At 38.8% G+C, this 21,168-nt stretch overlaps 1 protein-coding gene across 7 annotated transcripts in view; it reads left to right on the top strand.

Annotated features, from left to right (window-relative positions):
* LOC105095098 (heat shock 70 kDa protein 12A) overlaps positions 1-21,168 on the top strand; it is a 272,860-nt gene that overhangs the window by 67,587 nt on the left and 184,105 nt on the right. For 2 of the 7 annotated variants that reach the window (XM_064488476.1, XM_064488475.1), the window contains 2 exons: positions 3,347-3,467; positions 6,271-6,463. The exons of the other annotated variants lie outside the window; for them this stretch is intronic. In XM_064488476.1, coding sequence (XP_064344546.1) covers positions 3,347-3,467; positions 6,271-6,463 — 314 coding nt within the window. The remainder of the gene's footprint in view (positions 1-3,346; positions 3,468-6,270; positions 6,464-21,168) is intronic. 7 annotated transcript variants of the gene reach the window in all.

The raw sequence follows: 21,168 nt of genomic DNA, 5'->3' as shown, positions 1-21,168 counted from the left end.
GGCACCCACAATGTTTTCCCCTACTTTTCTTTGCCACATGGCAACTTTTCACTGCCCCCATAGAAGTTTCCTTTGAGGGATGATGGATGATTTGTAAATCCCAGTCACTTGGAGCCAAGAAACTATATAGCTTGTTTCAGGAGAAAGAGGAGGGAAGCCCCTGTCAGATGGGGCTCTACTGGTGCTTTTTGCTGGAGTTCGGACTACTAGGATTATCAAAATTAGTACCCAGCAAAGCCCATGACACCAACTTCACAGTTGTGGCACGTGAGAAACAAACATGAAAAGAGCATGAAAAGCCTCAGATTGTGTACCCAAGTGGAAAGTGAGCATCTGCCCAAAGAGATGCCAACAAGCCATGAAGGACTGTGTTCAGTTCTTTTGCAGGACAGGAGTAAACCCGTTGTGGGGGGCATTTCTGCTGAAATGAAAATGACCTGAGTTGTAAGCCTGCTGCTGAAAGTTAGTACACGGGGAGAAAGCACATCTCATGTCTGGGGAAGTTGGAAAACCTCACTATATTCTGAGTTGTACTGTTTTCAAGCCAGTTTTTAAAGTTGGTGTTTTATTTTTCCAAGTCTATTTACACTTAATTTTTAAAGCTGTGTATTTCGTAGATAAAAAAATATATAGCTCATTTCTCATAGTCACACGAGTTGGTTTTTGTTTTTTCGTTTTTGAGATTTTGGAAAACTGCTGAGTCACCCCAGCCATTAAAAAGTCACTCTAAGTGGAAATGACCATTTCTGAAGAGTAAATCAATACAGATTAATCTGAAAGTGTCTTCTCAAGTTCTGTTGCCTCTAAATCAAAGAAACAAAAACAACTTTTTAAAAAATACTCTTAGGTCTTCTTTTGAACATGTTCAGTTTTTCAAAATACCCAGGAATTGCTGAATAATTTTGCCCCCTGACAATTAGATTTGTCAGTTTTATGAACGTTTAACTAACGTGGGGACTGATATTGTTAAATGATGGAAGCAATTTGAAATAGAAATAGAGTACTCTTTTGGGCATTAGAAGAGCTAAGCTCAAGGTCCAGCCCTATCACTGACTTACTGTGGGACCTGGCCCCAAACCCAAAGGCTCACTGAATTCATATTCTCTTCTCTGCAAAGTAAAGGAATCGTGTATACCACATGGTTTCTAAGTTAACTTCTGATTCTCTAATTTTATGATTATAATATAAATAGATAATTAGGACAGTCTTGGTATTTTACCAGCTGAGCTCCTGAGTCATTTCAGTTGAGATCCTTGCAGAAAGAAACCTTTCCTCCATAATTGCCTCCATATTTAAAGTTTGCTCATATCAACTGGATCAGTCAATGAATGGAGGGAAAAGTTGGGGAGTCGAGGATTCGAACTTGGAAGATGGATTCCTTCAGTATCCGGTGTGATGAGAGGATAGCTCACCACAGTCAGGAATTTGGGGAAGTCATGCTATTATCCAAACGAAAACAGAGAATATGGTTAAAGATTAATTCTTTGGTAAAAGATATTTTTAGAAGGTTTATGTGTATGTAGATGTCTATACACAGACACACACCTTTTTCTTGAGTTAACTCCAGCTGTTGGGAATATTACACATATGGGAATAGCTTCTCTAATACATTAAAAAAATTTGTTTATCTGAATTGGTTTTAGTTCTGTTTTCTTTACCATGTCAGTGTCTGTCCTACCTTATATCAGTCTTTGATGAGTAGGTACAGATCTGCATTGTTAACTATTCAATAAGAAAACCAAATCATCTAATTTTTAAATTATAAAATAAACTATTATAGTGTTACATGTAAAATGATTTTTCTTTAATGTATTTTACGAATTTTTGCAATAAATTAAAAGCAGAAAGAGGTGCTTCCATGGGGGAAAGTATCAGATGCTGGATTAAAATATGAGCTTTAAGTATTTTACAGTCAGTTTTGGTTAGACAGCTGACAGAAGAATATGATCTCCTAATCTTGTTAGTCAGTCTTCCCCTGACAACAGACTGCTTTACTATAACTTTGTGCTGTTTGCGGGGGAAAATCACCTTTCTGAACCCAACAACATAATAACCTAAATCATACAAGGTTTGTAACTACCTAATTTTACAAGCTACTTTTTTTGTTTTATAGGCTAAAGAAGAAACATGAGTTACCATTTTAGCCTGTAGGATTCTTAGAATCCTTCAGGAAGTTGGCAGGGGGCAGGGGGCAGGATTAAGGCAAGCCCACAGAGAGCTGAAATGACAAAGGCTGGCCTGTTTGTTAGCCTTGGTGGACAAAGGCTGCTTTCTGACTCTGGCATGAAGTCTGGCAAGTTATACCTGACTTGGGGTCCTGATTTTCTCTGATCAAAGATTGTGGTTCTCCTGGCTTTTTATTTCTCAGCCTGTGGCATAGCTGAGGAGGGCTATTTCAAAGAAAAAGTGGGCATTTCTTATGAAAGAAAACGGACCACTTGTAATGGTGGGGTGCTAAATCCTTACACATAAGAGGAAATACAGCACCCAGTGTTCTGTACAAATACTTGACTGGTAGTGGAGATAGAAAACCACAGCTCTCCTTCCATAACATACTTCCTAGAGCAGCCAGGGCAGGGGGCCACTGCCGAGGTCTTTCTCTGTCGTCTTGAAAGTCAGTACCCTTTCAGCAGGAGCACAGCTTTATCTCTTGTTTCCTTCAGTGCCTTTGGGCCCTGAATAAAATGTTCACTGCCTTCTCTGTTACGAATATGAGATTACAGTGCCGGGCCCTTCCTTGTCTCCCTGGATGATTATGACCTTTCCTCTTCCACGATGAAGTCAAGTGTGCTCAGCACAGCACGTCTTTGGGTAGGCCACTGGAGAGCCTTATGTGCCTCCTTTGGCAGTCACGACACCATTGTCACCAGGTGTGCAGCCAGGGTCATTCTCTCTGAAGAATCAGCCACATTTTTCAGTGCTGCAAGGATTTGGGTTCAGTAACTCGTGGCTGCCATACCAAGATAATCTTCTAAGGTGAGTTCAATATATCTGTTTTCTTCTCCACGTGGTCAGTCAACACACATCAGAATCTTAATCACTGATGTGCAAGTACCTTCCCACCACTGAATTTCATGTAGTTAGCTCATCAGGAGGTGGTCTTGTGCTGTTCTTTTGATATGAAAGCTATCATCTTACATCATCAGTAGCATCTTCTTAAATGATCCAACACTTGTGTGTTGTTACCAATATGTACATTAAAAATATATATATAGCCAATTCATTTTATTTCCTAATTCCATTCAAATTCTGGTAATGTTTTGGTGGTTTGACTTTTATATTCTTTTGTATGTTGTATTAAGACATTAACCTTTTTGTTTTTGTTTTTGTTTTGTTTTCACTTTAGGGGACACTTAACAAATCCACTAGTTCAAGAAGCTTAAAATCCCTTCACACTGAAAACAGTGAAACTGAGTTAGAAAGGATTTTGCGTCGCAGAAAGGTGACAACAGAAGCAGATAGCAGTAGTAAGCTGGCTTGAATTCTCCACAGTCCTACTCTTCCTCTCTGAAACATCTTCCTTTAAGTCCTTTCTTAACATAAAATGGTCTTTTTAAAATTATTATTATTTTTGATGTGAATGAGAAGTACTGGATGGGCAGAGGTACTGATGGATACCTCATGAGGGCTGTTACGTATTTTTATTTATTGGTATGTTTGTTTACAAATAGGAAATCAGGCTTTTATGGATCTGATTTGCTTAAGGCAAGATGCCCTTGTGTAAAGACATCCAGGTTGGGCTTTGGCAACAACGTAGCATTGAGTAAAGGCTCTGGAACCAGAAGGCCTGAGTTTGAATCCTAGCGCTGCCATTTACTAGCTGTTTGTTCTTTAAGCAAATTCCTCAATCTCTCTGTGCCTCAGTTTCTTCATCTATGAAATGAGGATAATAAAAGGACTGTCTGATAGGCTTATTCTAACGATTAAGTGAGTCAGTATATGAAAAGTGCTTAGCCCTGTGCCTGGCACAAAGCACACAATAATTAGCAATAATAGTAGTAATTACACATCAGTTACAGATGCAGAGAAATCATCTTTATTCTTCATTACCATTCAGTTTATTGTCTCTGCCTGTGCACCAAGTGAATGAGGAAGTCCAGCTCTGTCACTGACTATAAATGACCACCTGAGCATCTTGAGCTCACAATTTGCATTTGTGAAAATTCTGGGGAGGGGCAGGGAAGGGATTAAGAAGCTAAAACAGCACAACTGCATAGTGGGAGCAAATTACAGAGATAAGTTTGATAGGTTTGTTCCTCAGGTGTACTTGAATCTCTGAGATTTTTTTCTTCGGCACACAGAGGCTTCTGGGAACAGTAAAGATGAGGTCACAAAGTGGAGAAAGGAAGTTTCACAAGAGAGGCAGAGGCAGCCTGAGGTTTGCAGAACTCAAATCCGAAATGAGTTAGTATCCCCTCCCAGCAGCCAGAGAAGCACCTTTTTCTTTAGAATTTTTCTGATGGAGCTAACTGGTATTCCCTTGTTTTACCCAAACTGTGGCCTACAAAACTGACATTTCAAAGAGCAGCAAGTGCCCTTTGGAAAACAATCGACAGCTTAAACTGGATGCAATAATAATAATCAGTATCATCTCAAACATTAGGCTTTTTCTTTTTCTTTTTTTTTTTTTTCAAATATAAGAAAAATAAGAGCTCTGGCTAAGCTCACCCACTCTCCCTCCTTTTTTAATTGGCTTCAGTTGCAGAACAAGCAGCAGGCGCTGGTGTGTATTCAGAAACAGATCTTGCTTTTCTGCAAGGACAGGCTGTTTAAAGCTATCTAGTGTTGCAGTCGACAGTTATCCAAGGCAGAATAGAGCTGCTCTGAGGACTATCTTGAGTTCAGCTTCAGATTTATATTTTCAGAAATGAACTTTCTTGATCTTTCCGCCCTTTTCTGTTTACTGACATGTCCCTCTGCAACATGAGGTTTATCACAGGTAGGAGGGAAAGGACTTTTGAACCAGAATATTCAGTAATGTCACAAACTTGTTTGCTCAGGTGGTGTAGAAGAAATAAATGAGGAAGACAGACACTGATGCTGTGTGAGCTGAGGCTTCCCACTAGACCAGAGGGGGTCTGTGTCTCCCACGTGGAGTAAGGCTAACTAAGGATCATAGAATGGCTGAACAATTTTCCAGTCCATGTTAGATAGGTTTTTCAAATTGGAACTTCATTTTTGGAGTTCATATATTATACTGCTATAATACATCAGACATGTTCATATATAAACATAAGAATAAAATTCCAGAGCTTAATAGTAATGATCAAGGATTAGCTATTATTTTAGATTCTACCCACTAGTACTTTCCATTTTCGGAGATGATCTGACATTTCCTAAAGATAAAGAGACTCTCAAGTTTTGTCTTTTTTTTTTTTTTTTTTAGATGCACCTTTCAAGATTGTTCTCTAGCATAATTTTTTCTAGAAGTTCTAATTTTATTTGTACATTTGTGACATTTCTTAAATTGCTTTGTTTTAAAAGGATTCCTTCTGAAGTTTCAAGAAAGACATTAGAATCTTGCTTTTGAAAAAACTGTCTAGAATAGTATCTAACTGAAGATAGAAAAAAAAGTAGTGATGGAGCTTAGCTTCAGAGCCCAGAAGTTTTAGATCGATATGCCAATAATTTCAGTAACAAGCCCTGTTATCATTTTTCAGTCCTAGCCCAAAGAGTAGAAAAGACCAAAAAGTAGACAGCCAAACCCTTTGCCACTTAATTTTTATAATCTGTGTAATCTTTGTATTTTAACGGAAATAAATCCACTTACTTCTCAATCACATTAAAATGAAAATGTTCATAAAAGCTGTTTAATGCTCAAGAAGCCTTCATGAGCCTTTTAAAAAGAGCCTTTTGACAACATTCCATTTTCTGTTTAAAATCAGAGCTGAGTTTTGGGAAGAATTAACTCTTGAGAGGCCAAATGGTTCAAGTAGGGCTGTCAGAAAGCCATACTCTGTAAGAAGTAGAGTTTTCACAATTCCAGTATTACTAAGGACTCTGCTTAGTTGAAGGAACCATGGCCTGGGGTTATGGTTTGTTAAAGGTCTCTACACAATTTCTCAGCATGGTCCTGATGCAGTGAAAAGCAGTAGTACCACCGAAGCAGGGGAGATTTCTAATAAGAGCATTTTCCAGCATGCTCTTGAAATTTTAACAAAATTTGGCCTTTTCACTTCCTGAGGGATTTTCAGCTAATCTGTTTTTCAGGACCATATTAACAAGCATCGAACAGAATTATTAAACTTGAGGTATGTGTTTGGTTTTAAGGTCCAACTGGAATATTAGCCACCTCAGAGTCCAAATCCATGCCAGTGTTGGGTTCTGTATCCAGTGTAACAAAAAGAGCCTTGAACAAGAAAACTCTGGAGGCAGAATTCAACAGCCCGTCCCCCCCAACACCTGAACCAGGTGAAGGGTCGTGTAAATTGGAAGGATGCACAAGTTCCAAGGTTACATTTCAGTAAGTAATGATGCTCTTTACTAAGTAGTATGTAGAAGAATCTGTGATGACTAACTTGTGTGTTACTTTGCTTATTTCTCTTGAGAGAGATTTTGATTTGGCTAGCCAATAAATAACTCTTCTTCCTCCATTTGAGGAGCCAACTTTTGATTCCAGGCTCCTAGCTTAGAGGTCTTATTCTGATGCAAAGCAGACACGTATGAAGAGAATCCCTTCCCTTAAACTGGTTTGGTAATCAGGTTCTTCTTCTACGCAAAGAATTGACTTGGATGATCCTTGTTCAGCATCGGAAGACGCTTAATCATTCTTTCAAGATTAAATACTTAGATCATCCCTCTTAATGGTCTTTCATGAGCAGCCAAGGAAGATACTAGATCTTCAAACGTACTTTGAAGGGTACGTTTTTACAACCTTATTTTCCGGTTCTCAATTAAAGATATGCCTTAATACTGCTCTATCCTGAGATTGAAAACATGCTATGTGAAGAGTTACTACATAGACTGACGTGAAAGTGGTACTTTGATTGTCAAAGAGTTAATCCTGCTGCTGAATGTGTTTCAGACAGATCTGGTGGAGGATCAATTTGTTTTATAACAATGGCAAGCTCTTTTTGAAATTAGTCTAGTTTTGCTTTAGTTCTCTTGCCAGGATGTCAGCTGGTTTGTCACATAAAGAAAAGGAAGGGGTGAGACAAATCAGATCAGCGAATATTGTAATCACGGTTAATTAAACCTCTGATTTCCTGTTCTATCAGGAGAGAAAGAACCCTTTTTTTGTAGCTCTACCTGCCTTAGTTTAAAAGGTGAAGCCTGGACAAATGAAGTTGAAATTCAATTTAGATCTATTTTTGCCAACTGGTATTTTCTTCCACTCTTGCATTTCTCTTATTGGTACTATTAACTTTTTTTTTTTTCCTCTTTCGGAATGAATGACCTTCTTTGCTGATTTACAGTTTTATCTAATTTCATTGTGTTTAAAAGCACATTTTCTCCTCCAGTCATGTTTCTTTCTTTTGACTGGAGTCATTTGAACCGTTCTTACAGAAAGATGATCTATATTCATTCTTCATCTTTCCTATTAAATTTGTTTAGCACCTAATTTGACATCAACAATCTGGCTACATTTGAACCAATATCTAGACACAAAAGCAATTTGGCTGAGACAAGTTAGTTCCTGAGAAATGCTTCAGTGTGCGTGTATAGATTTTTTTTTCCTTTACCATTTTACACAGATAATCTTAATCAGAAAATACTGCAACTCCTTCCTCCTTTTGTCTGCCTTTTATTCTCCAAAAGTAAGTGGAAATTACATTTCCAAGAAAGGAAATGAAATAATTGCAGGCCCAAGGTCTGCAAAATGTGTGCTGAATTCAGTGAAAAGGATCTGTGTGTTGACAGACACAGTCGTTAGATGCCATAAAGGCCTATGTGAAGCTCAATTTATTTCTCATCTTGCTTGTTCAATGACTGCTTAAGAGACACATTTCAATTTAATTTATCTACTTAAAGCACTAATACAAATACTCTGTGCTGCTGTATTAACTTTTAAACTTGGTAACCTAATGCTTGATTATTCAGTTCTTGACATTCTTTAGCTGAAATAACTAATGCTATGCATTTTCATATTGACAGTCATTTAGCAAAGCAGAATGCCTTTCTGAAAATGTGTTTTTTAAGTATAATTAGACTATCCAAATGAATCCAAGTAGTCTGTGAATGTACATGGTAATCATTCACTTCCCAGACAGACATGCTTTATTCATTCGTGTTTAAACCTAGCTTGTTAACGAGTAAAGGAAGTTTAACTTAACGTAGCTGTGTGTAAGCTTTAAAAGTAAAAACTCATGTGATTTCTCAGGATCTCCTGAAACTGGTTTAGCTACGGAAATGAGAGGGGTTATTTTCAGGGCTGTTTCTGGCTGGCTTTGACTAGTAAGTTCACTGTGTTCTACTAACCATAAGCAACCACATTGTCTTACCTCATAGACCTGAGTTGTCAGGGTGCTTTGAAGTGAGCTCAGCAATTAAAAAGTGAAATGTTTCCTTTACTTTTAAAAGGTGTCTTTGCACACTAGTAGTGGCACCTTTATTTTGATCTGTGGCAACACTACCATGGTGTTTTTCAGGGGCGTGGCACTGTTGGCCCTTGACATGGAATCAGGGTCAAGAGAGGATACCAATCACAGTAGCCTTTAATAGTACGTTATTGTGTACCGTGTGCACACGCGTGCACACACGCACATCCCTACCATTCTTACACTCCCTTCCGCCCTTTGGCCTCCCAGGCCAGGTATCTTCCACCCCAGCTCTGCTTTTGCTTTCCCCTCTGCCTCGTGTGCACTCTCTTGCCTCCATCACTTCTTTGCTCAAATGTCATCCTTTCAATGAGGCCTACCTTGACCACCCTATTTAAAATTGTAACTCATCTCCTCCCAAACTAATTCCCCCTTACCCTACTCCATTTCCCCCATAATAGTTATCTTCTAACATACTGTATGCTTTATTATATATAAGCTGATTTTCTCTCTTCTCCTGCTAGAATGTAAACTCCCATCAGTGCAGGAAATTCGTTGTCACTGGTGTATCTCAAACACTTGGAAAAATTCCTCCCTTCTGATAGGCTCTCAGGAAGTACTTGTTGAATAAATGAATGAATGAATACATTTTTAGTATCAGTAAAACAGCAGAATATCAATTAATTAGAATACTCAGTTAACCAGCATTCCCCCATTATGCAGCAGTCACACATATACACAAGTTAAAAATTAGAGATTTTGGTCTGTTTGTTTGGCTTAATTGGTTTTTTAAACATTTTTTTTTAAATGCCCAAGAGTCATTTACATCCAGCTCACTCTTGCATTTCTTCTGCATCTTTGTGCCTATACAAGATAAAGTTATCAGAGACAACAAAATACCCAGTTGTAAAAGAAAGATTCAGCCATGCTTATTTGATCGGCCTCAGAGGGACAGGAAAGTTTGCTAACCTACTAAGAAACCTTTTAAAGTAAAGATAGAAACAAAGATGTTTTTTGTATATGATATTCACTTAACCAGAAAATTAAAGAGCATCAAGTTATTCCCAGAAGGTTTTTTTCCCTTTTAATAAATTCCTAAAATCAACATATGTATGTATTCCAAATAATTATGTAACTCTTGTCTGGTAAATTATAGAGCCAGAAATATATGGATTTACTTCCTGGGGACCTATGAGATGGCAAGAGACACCTTTGAGACTTAATTGCAAGGATTAATTAAAATTAACATTCTTGTCACCAGCCTAAGCAAGCAAGGTGTTTTTTTTTTAAGAAAAAAGCAGAAAAAGAAAGGAGAAGATAATCAGGACTTGGAGAAACCTAATTGTTTTTATTTCTCTTTTAATAATAGCTTTAGAAATATATGTGTCCTGTTAATTATTTCTAATAATTGTATACTATCTAAAAATATCTTAAATCTAACAGTAAACTTGAATTTCATTAATTCTGATTGACTATTATTCAGATAGGAATTATGGTTATAATCTAATTTATGCTGTCAGAGGTAAAGAGCTGAGCAAGCAAATGGAGAGCGTAAGCCTAATTTTTACTTTCTTTCTCTTTCCTGTTGATCCAGAGTAATCTGACAGTGTGAAAATAGAGTAAGACTCATTGATTGAAGCTGATCAATGGCTGGGATTGTCAATATAAATGAGGGAAAATTCCAAATTATTGAATTTCTAAAAGACAAAACTATTTCATTACTTTCAAACGGCTACAGTGCCTGGAAATAGGCTGCGTGTTCCACAGGGTCAGAAAGACAAGAATGTATTTTCACCAGTAAAAGCCTGTAGACTGGACAGGGGAACAACAAGGAAGCACGGTGTGATCAGTTTTCCAAACCAGTGTCTTCCCGTGTATGCACAGGGTGACAGGCAGCATCAGGTTATTTCCAGAACTCCAGCTCTACAATCAGATCTTGGGTTTGCTATGTATTGTCTTTATGACCTTGGGCAAGTTATTTAATCAAAGACTGTTTCCTCCTGTGGAACGTGAGGGTAGTGATACCTACCTTGTAGGGTTGTCATAAAAATTTAAAAATATATGAAAAGTATTTCAATAAATTCCTTTTCTATCTTACATTAAAATGATAATTCTGGGCCCCTACTGGATTATCAAGGACAAAAGTTAGAGTTGAAAGCTTAGGTGCTGGGTACCTGGCTTACTGACTGGGCCAAGTTTCTGTGGGAAAATCATGTAGCCTCTGTTTTGTTTTCTTTTTGTTGTGTTGTTTCTTATCTAAAATTGAAGAAAGTAGATTAAGCACCCTCCAGAGCCTCTTTCAGCTCTAGAACCCCAGTAATTCCTCACAAATGTGGTTACTTGATAAAGATGTTCACAATTAAGATAAAGAACAAGAGTTAAGCACATATTTTTTTACCCCCAACGTGTTTCTCAATACAGATTTACAGTAAAACACACACCAACCTAGAAATGTAAAATAATTAGTTTTCAGACTATATCGTAGCAACTTTTAAGTCCAGATCAAAATGATTGTTATCCTTTAGGGTCATACTCTCAGGGGTCAGGATACTCATTCCAACCCTGTCACTATTGCTATTGCTTTTACACCTGTTTGGATTAGAGATCCCTGACCACAGAGGAAATAAATTGGACAGTCTTTCCTGTCTTGTTTATTTTGCATTGGAAAAAGTGAGTGAGAAGTAAAGACTGCTTTAGACCCACCCTGCTGGTCCTATAAAAGAATTAGTGTCAGTGTTTATTTTGGTCAAAAAATTACGTGGCCCATTTTAATCACTATATGTTCAACATATGTTTCCAGATGACTTTGGCTTTTGCAAATGGGTTCAGTTTTTGGAAATAGCTGTCAGTTTGCCACCACTGCAGATACATTTTAAAAAATGTGACACAGACACTTGACATGTCTCCCAACCACATACACAGACGAGTACTGTGCAATATAGTTAAGCCAAAGCTTGCTTCTTTAACTCCAGTTAGGTTTAGTTCCAAATTTACACATTCTGGGGTGTTAACAGGTAACTAGGAAATTAATATTTCAGAAGCAAGTATAAGTTGAGCAATGAGTAAGAAAATGCAGTATAGCCAGATATGGGTAAAGTTGTCTCCCATTTTAGCCCTGTGGGAGGTACATGAGACATGATAGCTGTTATCAACAGGACACAGGAATCTGATGATCTTAACTGATGAAGGTGGAGTAAATTGGGAAAACAGTTGGCGGTAAAAAGCCTCCACTGTATGTTTTTTTAGTTAATATTTTCTATTACTCTTCATCAATATATATTAATATATATATTATAAGAACATTCATCCAAGAGAAAATGTGTTTAAATTGCTATAGGCCAGATGTCTACGTTGGTCATAGATGGAGGCTGTGGGTAATAGAGCCAGTTTCTAATTTGGAGGTTCAGGATTTTGGAATTTGCGTCTGTGATTTTTTTTTTTTTTTTTTTTTTGTCGTTACTGACGTTTCACTAACATTTAAGCTAGTACTTTCATGCGTTATTTTAATTCTTCTGAAGATATAGATTGGACATTATCTTCATTTTACAGATGAGGAAACTGAGGCTAGTGTCATAAACTGTGCCCAGAATTCTATTCTTAATTGACAGTTGAGCCAGATTTCATTTGAACCTTTTTCATTCTAACTTCAAAGCCCATGCTTTTGGACTGTAGCATACTGTGTTGGGTGTTACTCAGAGCTTTAGGAATGGAAGGGAAGAGAATGTCTGTAAGGTTCCTCCTATAGGAAGTGGTGATTCTGTAGTTAAATTGCTCCATTTGCCCTGTGGTGCTCATATCCTGCTCCCCTGACCCTGTGTACTCATAGATAGTGTCATGTCTTCCTTTCTCCTTCCTCTTCCTACGGCTAACCTAAACAATTAAAATATCTTTTGCCAAGGGAAGAAAATGTTAGCCAATAAAACAAAGTATTCAAGAAGGGGAGCCAATCTGAATTAGTAAGAAGACTTGAAAGAGTAGTTGGAAAGAAATTGTTTTAATGTTTTTCATGTCAAATGTCCTAATAAAGGAGCATGCTCCACAAATAAACTTTGGAATTACCGTATTTGAATACCAGTTTGGCAGGGAGGGTACAGCTCAGTGGTAGAGCACGTGCCTAGCAAACACGAGGTCCTGGGTTCAATCCCCAGTACCTCTATTAAAAGACATAAGTAAATAAATAAAAACCCAGTTACCTCACCTCAAAATAAAAAATAATAAATTTAAAAAAATAAAAAAGAATACCAGCCTAAGCTACTTTAGTCTTTGGCATAAGTTTTATTTACACATTTTTTAGTTTTTGACGTTTCAAACATGCTGAAGAAGTTCATTCCCAGAAGTCAAATAGTTTGAAAATATTTGTTCTCATTGGTTGCAAAGGTGTTTCCCTTAATGATGTATAATATGACAACATAAAGATGAATCACTGTGAATACAGTTGTTTCAAAAACATACATTCTACAGCCCCAAATAAACGTTATTGTTATATTGACTTTATGCTTTACCTCCATGAGTCAGCTCCATCTTTGGTCAATTACCAGTTAGCGCCTTTGAGTTTGTGCTTAAGGTTCCGTTGGTCACCATATTTTAGGACATCTGTGTTATAAGGAAAGGCAGGACAAGTGGGCCTGCAGTATGAGGAAAGAGGTAAGCAGATTACAAGAGTTGTGCCTCACAGTCATGCAGAGGCCGGGGAGTATCTTGTGTTCTCTCCATCTTGCTTTTTCGTCTCTGAACAGTCTCCTCTAGAAGTGGCCTACCTGTCTGTGTTGAGCTTATTCATCCACGTTCACTTTTTCTGTCAGTCACTTTCAGGAAGGTGAATATCCTCCTGATAGTTACAGTTAAACAAGGCAGTTAGTCTCAAAGGTGATTTTTCTTTTCTTGTAGTTACATCTCTAAAACCTTGCTTCAAAGGGGAAAACCCAGTTTCTCTTGTAATTGGTGTGGTTTGCAGTGATTTCATAGCTGTGTCCTCATCTCTTGGTCATTCTCAAAGGTGCTTCTAAGCCACAATTGCCAGAGACCCTTCCAGTCAACACCTCTCTATTCATTATGCTTTTCTTCAACTTCAGATTTTCCCCAAACTCTAAGCTTTATCAAACTCTTTAAAATTTCCCTTTTAACCATTAGACAGGCAGCTAGCTTGCCTTTTTTGTTTGGGAGGTCAAAATAGGTCACATTGTGCCCTGGAAGAATTTAAAAAACAAAAACCCATGTAGCAATTACAGGACTTCAATTTCAATGGAAAAATAACCGTTTCCAGTGAAACCATTTTTATTTTGATTTGCATTTAATCCCTAGATCTGTGGTGTCTCTAAATACATGTGACTTTTGACCCCACACAAATTTATTTTTATAAGAATTCATCTTGTTTGAGCCATTAACTGAATACCAAAGGGTAGTTGATAAAAGATAAATTTTAGATGTCTCATGGTTAGAGTAATCAGTCAAACGTTTCTGTGAAAGAAAAAACTCTAATTGCCTTTCAGGTTTTGAACTAAAAGTAAGATTGATTTTATCATCGTTTGACCTCTCACTGGTCTCTTCAGTTTTTTTCACCCATTATTTCTAGTAAGAAACTAATGTAGAAAAATGAAACTGAAAAGTATTGCTCTTCTGGATTGGAGACGGAGAATCTGAGCTTTTGAAATATGTCACCAAATAGAAACTGAGATTCTTAACTTACTTTTAGGGAACCTTGGCATAAAATTACTCTCTCAAATATTGATCTCCCCAGGAAATTAATTTGGTTGGTCATGTAAGTATACCATAAGAGAAATCTGGGTCAACATTTTGTTGAAATGGCGAGTAAAGAAGTCCTTTTAGTCCCTGTGGTGGAAGGAGTGGGTTTTCTTCCTGTTCTCTACCATTTCCTCCCCTCCTCCGCTCCTCTTTTCTCTCCTTTTGTGCATGTGTGTGTGCGTGTATTTGCATGCATGAAAGGAGAAAGGAGGGCACCTTCCTTGTACTTAGTAAACATTGGTTTCTGAGAAGAGACTACGAGGTAGCAGAATGAACTGCATGCAAGTTACTGCTTAATCTGATGCTCTTATACAATTAAAGGATTTGCTCTGCTCTCAACTGTAATCTTAGTACTGCTGAATTGTGTACTGACACTGCAGGAAACAGCTCTGCTCAGCAAAGCACTATTACAAAGGTTCTCCGTGTGTGCCTGGACATGGACAATTAAGTTTTAACAACAAAATTAGCAGAACAACTGGATGTTCTGGAAGTTGAGATCTCCTCACTTAGTCTCTTCCCCCCGGCCCCCTCCGAGGGAGTTTTCCTGTGGGCTGCCCGGAAGATTGTCCGTTTTGTCTTACAGGTGTTCTGAGTTGCTCTGCAGAGAACAGCTTCTTCCAGATTAATTGTTGAGGCTGAATTACACCTAGTGCTAAAATTCTGTTGAGTAAATCTCAAAATGACTGTAAAAATGCTGCTGAGTAATTCTCAATTCTCTCAAAGAATTAATTGCCTTCTAACATCTGCCTCCAGTTGCAAACACCTATGATTTTAAGAGACTTAGCATAAAATATATCATTTCTGCGTGGAGAACCAAATTGCTTTTGGTGCTCTGTAATTTTTTTAAACATCTTTCAGTAGTCTCTGCAGTACTTGTGTTTCCTTTATTTTTGTATAGTGGAGTAGAGGAGAATTTTAAAATTTATTCAAATAAAAGTTGCCAACTACTAAATGTAATTTCAGATCTGGGGTAAATTGACTCCTGAAACCTGATAATTGCTTTTCATTTGAAATATACTTTGCCATATAACTATATGAAAAGTAGCACACTAAATTCTTTGTGATTTCCCATGTTAAAAGAGAGTTAAAAGTATATAATATAGTAAATTTAAAGAAAAATCTTTTAAAATTTTAAAGTATTGTTCTGAAAATGAAAATGCAAATGCAGATATTTTTACATGGCAGCCTTCTTGAGGAGCCAGTGTTATATAGAGTGAATTTTGTGGAAGATTTTATGTCACTTAAAATATTTTTTAAAATAACATTCACATTTAATAGTTAGGTCTCAGTGGAATTTCCATGTTAATTTTAAAGTTGTACAAAATTACACAAAAGCTTTCAAAAAAGTCACCAAAAAAGGTATCACACACATTTTCAGAATCTTTGCCTGAGCTAAAATCAATCCTAGCTCATGCTTTATCATTGACTTTGCTGGTGAGAATGGTCCAGTTTCCTGAGCCTTTCTGGGCCAGTGTATTTTGGAATCTGTAAATGGGCACAGTCCAGCTTACACTAGAGGAATAAAAGAGCTGAGACAAGACTCCGTAGCGTGCACTGTGGTCCGGGGTGTAACCTGTGCACTCAGGTGCCTGTGCCTCAGTTACTCCATCAAAGGAAACATGGCTCAGTGTGGACACAGACGTCCTTGCCCAGCCATTGTTGCCTCTGTTCAAAAGGAATTCTTGTTAATCTTGACGGAAAATCAGCATCTAGAAACTGATGTCAAATTTTCAACCATGCGGTATTCTGTTGTTTAACAGTGTTATTGTTCACAATTTAAAATTATATCTATTTTTCCCTCAAACAGAAGCTGACCTAAATTGGCAAACTAGTTTATTCTTTGAGCTAAAATGGAGTTTTAAAAAGTACACAAATCCAAAAGAAATTAGCTTTGTTCTACCTTCATTATATTTAACAGTATTAGAATTAATAATAATATAGAAAGTTTCACCGTATGTTTTAAACATTATTTTGGGAAATTTTGGACAGTTGTGTTAAAATATCCTGAAAAATAGGGTATCTGAGAGAAACAATAAAAACTACCTCGGTTGTAATGCCGCTGTTGTTCACTGCTGTAGTAACTGTACAAAGGGCTTAGGGCTAGAAAAAAAGTAAGACTTCTTGTTTTTCCACAAGGAAAAATATAAAACTGATTTTCTCTTTGGAGTTTTCCCAGGAAACGACTTTATAAAGACAAAATTTAAATCTTTCCGTTTTCTGTCCTTGAAGGTGGTAAATATGATTGCAGCTTTATCCATTTTCATTGTAAATGAAACAGAGTTCAGACCGTCCGGCTGTGCGTCATCTGTTGGACGGCTGCCACAGACTAATGCAGGCGTCCCACTGGGAGACCAGAGAAGAACTATACTTTGATTCACCAGATTGTGTTAAATAGTCCAGCTGTTGCGATTTGAAAGATAGTTACCTCAGAAGTGAAATAGAAATGAACTTGGCATTTATGCTTCAAAACCATTTTTATACTGTTTGGCAATCAGCTTTTCAGAGGTAGCATTTTATAAAATAACTCTCACCGCTTAAAAGTTTCATTCACTGTAATGTTTAAAATGTCCCACCTTTATATTATCAGTAAAATTAAGCTTGAGTGATATGCAAAATTTGCATGAAATAAGCATTTTCCCCCTTCATTTCATGAGCTTTGATTGTATTCAATTGAGCTCAGAACCATGTCTATTAGGGCTCTTTTGGGCATTAGTTAATTTGAATTGCAGCCGAAATGTTAGCTAGAATGTTGTTGAATATAATTGGACCTTGGAAAGTTGATTTTGAAAGGAATTTCATTGAATGCAAACAATGATGTGCTTTTTAAAAATTAGAATGCCACACTTTCATCTCTTGTAACATAGTCTGAGAAATCACCGAGTCCTTTTATTATAAAGTTCAACTTTGGCAATACCGTTTGCAATTGTTCTGATTCTTCTGGTACCAGTACCAGTTGGAGTCAGGTTTTTCCTTTTACCAGCATGTGGCCCCATCTGCCCAGGCCCCACCTTCTGGCTCTCTTGCAGTTGGAGAAAAGTAGCTGCTTTCTAAAAGGGCAACCAAGTTGTGCTGGGCATTAGACTTCATGGAGTGCCGTAGACTGGTGTATTGTCTCCTAGCTTTTATTTTGCTTTTTGGCATTTCTTTTTGTCTTGAAATAGCAAATGATCTAAAATGACCCATGAAAATATTTATTTGAAAGGATCAAAAATGCCTACTGGTATGTTGTGGTAAGGAAAAAAAATACTGGACAGGAAATCAAGACTCTACAATTTTAGTCCTGTGTCTGCTGTTAACAAATTGTGTGCCCTTGGACAAATCATTTAATCTGCTATTCCTTGGTGTCTTCATCTGACAAATGAAAAGGTGGGGCTGGTTCATGTCAGCAGTCCCTCTCAGCCTGAACATTCATGATTTTAGCCTTTCTTTATATCACCTATAAATTTTAGTTTTACTTGGAGATTTTGTAGCATACGGGAGAAGGTCTGCCATACCTTTCATGAGTCTTGATTTTAATTCCTTATTATGGTCATTGCTCTTAGATGAAGAACTAAAGTAGAAAAATTGAACAGAACAATAGTATACTGCAGTTCCTATTGGATTGTTGCATTTGAGTGCCTGGCATTTTTAGCTTGGGGGAGAAACTTCAGATTAACCTTCTAGAACCTGCCACTAGAGCAAGCTGCCTACAGCAAGAGCTTGGGTTCTTGGCACCATCACTGATGGGGGCTTTTCTCATAAGATGAGACTGGAGCTAGAATGAGGCCTAGGGGGAAGGCCCCTCACTCCAGAAGCAGCCGTGGGCAGCTCCCCCTGGGAACCAGGAATGGGCCTAATGATATCAAACAAGGAGAAGCTAGCTGTAAGTCACAAAGGAAAAAAACCAAGGGATAGCTTGAAGGGATGGACTTTATAGATCTGAAAGATGCAGCTGAAAACAGGGACTCAGCAAGAATCAGTTAAGTCTACAGCTATACCATCCTGAACGTGCCTGATCTCGCAGAATTAGCCTGTGGCATCCATATCGTGTTTCTAGAAGATGTCTTTGGTAAATAGCTGTGTGGTATTAGGGAAAAATAGGAACAGGGAGATAGGAGCTTCTGATTCTTGTTCTGGCTCTGCCACTGATGAGCTGGATGATTTTAGGTCAGGCTCTTCCGCACTCCAAACCTTATTTTCCTTATCTGTAAAAGGACAGTTGGATGGGATGATTGTCATAGTCCCTTTTAGTCGTAACCCTTTGGGATTCCAAGTCAGTGGTCATTATCTTTAAGAAACCAGTTACTCTGACTCTCAACATGTAGATTCAGAGAAATTTCCCACTGTGCCACATTCAGTGACAGTCAGAGGAATTTCAAATTGTAGCCAGTAGTTGACTTAATAGATCAATCTGCAGTGGAGATGCTTACTTCAGGAAAGAACCACCATTCTCTGGACTGAGACAGTTCCAGGATAATTTCAGCCTGGCGACACAAAGTTTCTGAGTTTGCAGTTTAATCATCATCTGTTTGTTGCTGTTGTGGAGCCCTGAGAGCACTTCCTGGAAGTTTTCAGCCTCCAGCTGATGAAGAAAGCATTGTTAGGATGTGTTCACCACCCCTTCACCTGCAGACACACATGGGCATGAAAGCATCTGGGGTAGTTCTACCAAAAGTGATGAAGGTCAGTATGGGTTGATGGAAGTTGCTCACCTAGAATGAGAGGGATGCTTCCTTTGCATGCGTAGAGCAGACTGGCTGGCTTGTTTTAGCCTGGGAACCTCACCTGCAGACTTTGTTGTGGCTTTGACTGTAACAGCTTAGCTAGCCTGGAACTTCATTTCCTAGAATTCCCTTGTCCATTTGTTTCCAGGTTAGGGTTGGCCACAGGAGAAATTTGGAAGGTGGAAGTGACATAGTATTTTTTTAAAAAAACGCTCCAAAGGTCTGCATAGGGCAGGCGCTGTTACAGCTCGTGCACACTGTCACCGAGTTGGCATGCGGCAGCAGCTGGCCCACAGCTCCCCCACATCCCCCATCTCCTCCTCCAGCTTCCTCAAATCCTGGGCCAGGAGCATGTGCAATTCCTTGTGGAAGGGCTCAAGTTCATCCTGCAGCTCATCTGCATCATCAGGATTAGAGATTCTGAAAGCCAGATGCAGCTCTGGTTTGTCCTCAGCCTCTTGCCACTTTTCACCCATCTTCCTCTTCAGCTGCAAGAACCGCTGACTTCAGGCCCAGCATCATACACAAAGGCAGCAGACTCACACAGACTGCCTAACTCGCTCTCTCCATTGCCTGACGTCTGATTCCTGTACTAAATCCCTGACACCATTTATGGTGCTTCTGCTTCTCTGACCACACCCTAATGGATATAGTCTTTTCAGGGGTTGCCTGGATCAGAGAAAGTGAAGCCAGGTACCACTGGGGAAACTACATCCCATGTTGATCCCCAGGGCATAGTAAGAGATATCTTGAGAAGTGGATCCTTGGCTAAGGTAGATGGACAGTGTCGTGGTGTTTTCTGATGACAAAGGTGTTGTCAAGTCCAGGCAGAAATAAAGGAATCTGTCCTCACAACAGTATAGCTTTCCTCTAGGGCTCCTGGTTATCTCTTTGCTTTTACCCCTTCCAGAAAAGACAGTTATGTGTTAGGCATTTATCGATGATGATTGAGTCATACAGTACAACTGGACAGCCCTAAGGAGTGGTTTTCAAGCATTTGGACAGATCTCACGGTACTAGACAGAAGGTGATACAAATGTGGTCATTGGGTTTGAGTTTTTGTTACCTGTGGCTGGATCATGCAGGCTGCTTTGCCAATCATTTGTTCTAGTTGCTTTTGTTATATAAGAGAGACCTCCAGCTCTACTCACCCCAGAGCTTTGGTCTCTGCGTGTTCATTCTGAGCCTTTCACGCACAGTTAGCTCATTTGTTTATTCCACGAATGAGTCTGCACTGGGTGCTGGCGTATAACTGAACAAAGCTGAACAGTCTGTCTCGTGGACGCTTATGTTTTACTTGAAGAGGTAGACGGTGAACAACTGATTGCCAGCATTTAATTATAACCGTGGTAAGTCCAACAAGGGAGAAGTGTTAGGTGGTAAGAGTGTTTAACTAGCAGATGTGACCTAGGGGTCTGGAAATAGTGGAAATCAACTCCTGGGAAGGGACTGGTAGAGCAATGGGCAGAGCCTGGCCAGTACATATCCTGACATCCAAGGGTGGGGGTGTGATGGGGCGTGCTGGTTCATGGTCAGCATCCTAGCATTTGTCAAGAAGACCAGATAAGTCTGAATAGCTTCTGCTCTGCCTACTATACACCCCTCAACCTTCAGGCACCAGGTCAGCAGTCTGGTACCTTCAGGTGTTAGCTCCTAACTTCTGAGAGGCCTGCATGCCGACAGCCTAATTTCCTGACTCAAGAGAAGAGTGTCTCAGGACATCTCTGTTTCCACAAGAAAACTGTCTCCTATTCACCTTGAGAAGCAATAGCTTCTTACATCAGAAGAGAAGAGAGGAAACCTCAGTGGGAAAAGACTGCTTTTGAAATTCAGTAAGAAATTTCTCAAGAAACAAGATTCTCCTTTTTAGAAAAAGTATATGGTAACTTAACATTTTAACTTATTCTCTGGGTTCTCCCATCTGCCCATGTTCCTTCCCTCACCCCTCCCAGGTCTGACCAGAGTTCTTCTTGCCAGTAATCCATCAGGGATGGGGGTGATTTATTTTCCTCCTTAACGCAGTCTCCTTTGAGCTAATCTGCAAGCACATGTACCCAGGGACACAAAGGCAGGGGTTGACTGGCTCCTTCCAGCTAAGCTGGGGTGGGACGGAAGTCCAGGGGCCGGCAGGCAGTGAGAGGTACGCACAGAGTATCCTGAGAAGAGTGTGTAATTAAGCAGGTAGGTGCATTTGGCTTTTTAACACTTCCCGCAGTTAATTGCTCTGACTTTTTCCACCTTTCTTC

Source organism: Camelus dromedarius, chromosome 8 (genome assembly GCF_036321535.1).
Source record: "Camelus dromedarius isolate mCamDro1 chromosome 8, mCamDro1.pat, whole genome shotgun sequence".
NCBI lineage: Eukaryota > Metazoa > Chordata > Mammalia > Artiodactyla > Camelidae > Camelus > Camelus dromedarius.
Note: the sequence above shows the minus strand (reverse complement) of the source record. Positions and strands in the feature narration are given on the sequence as shown.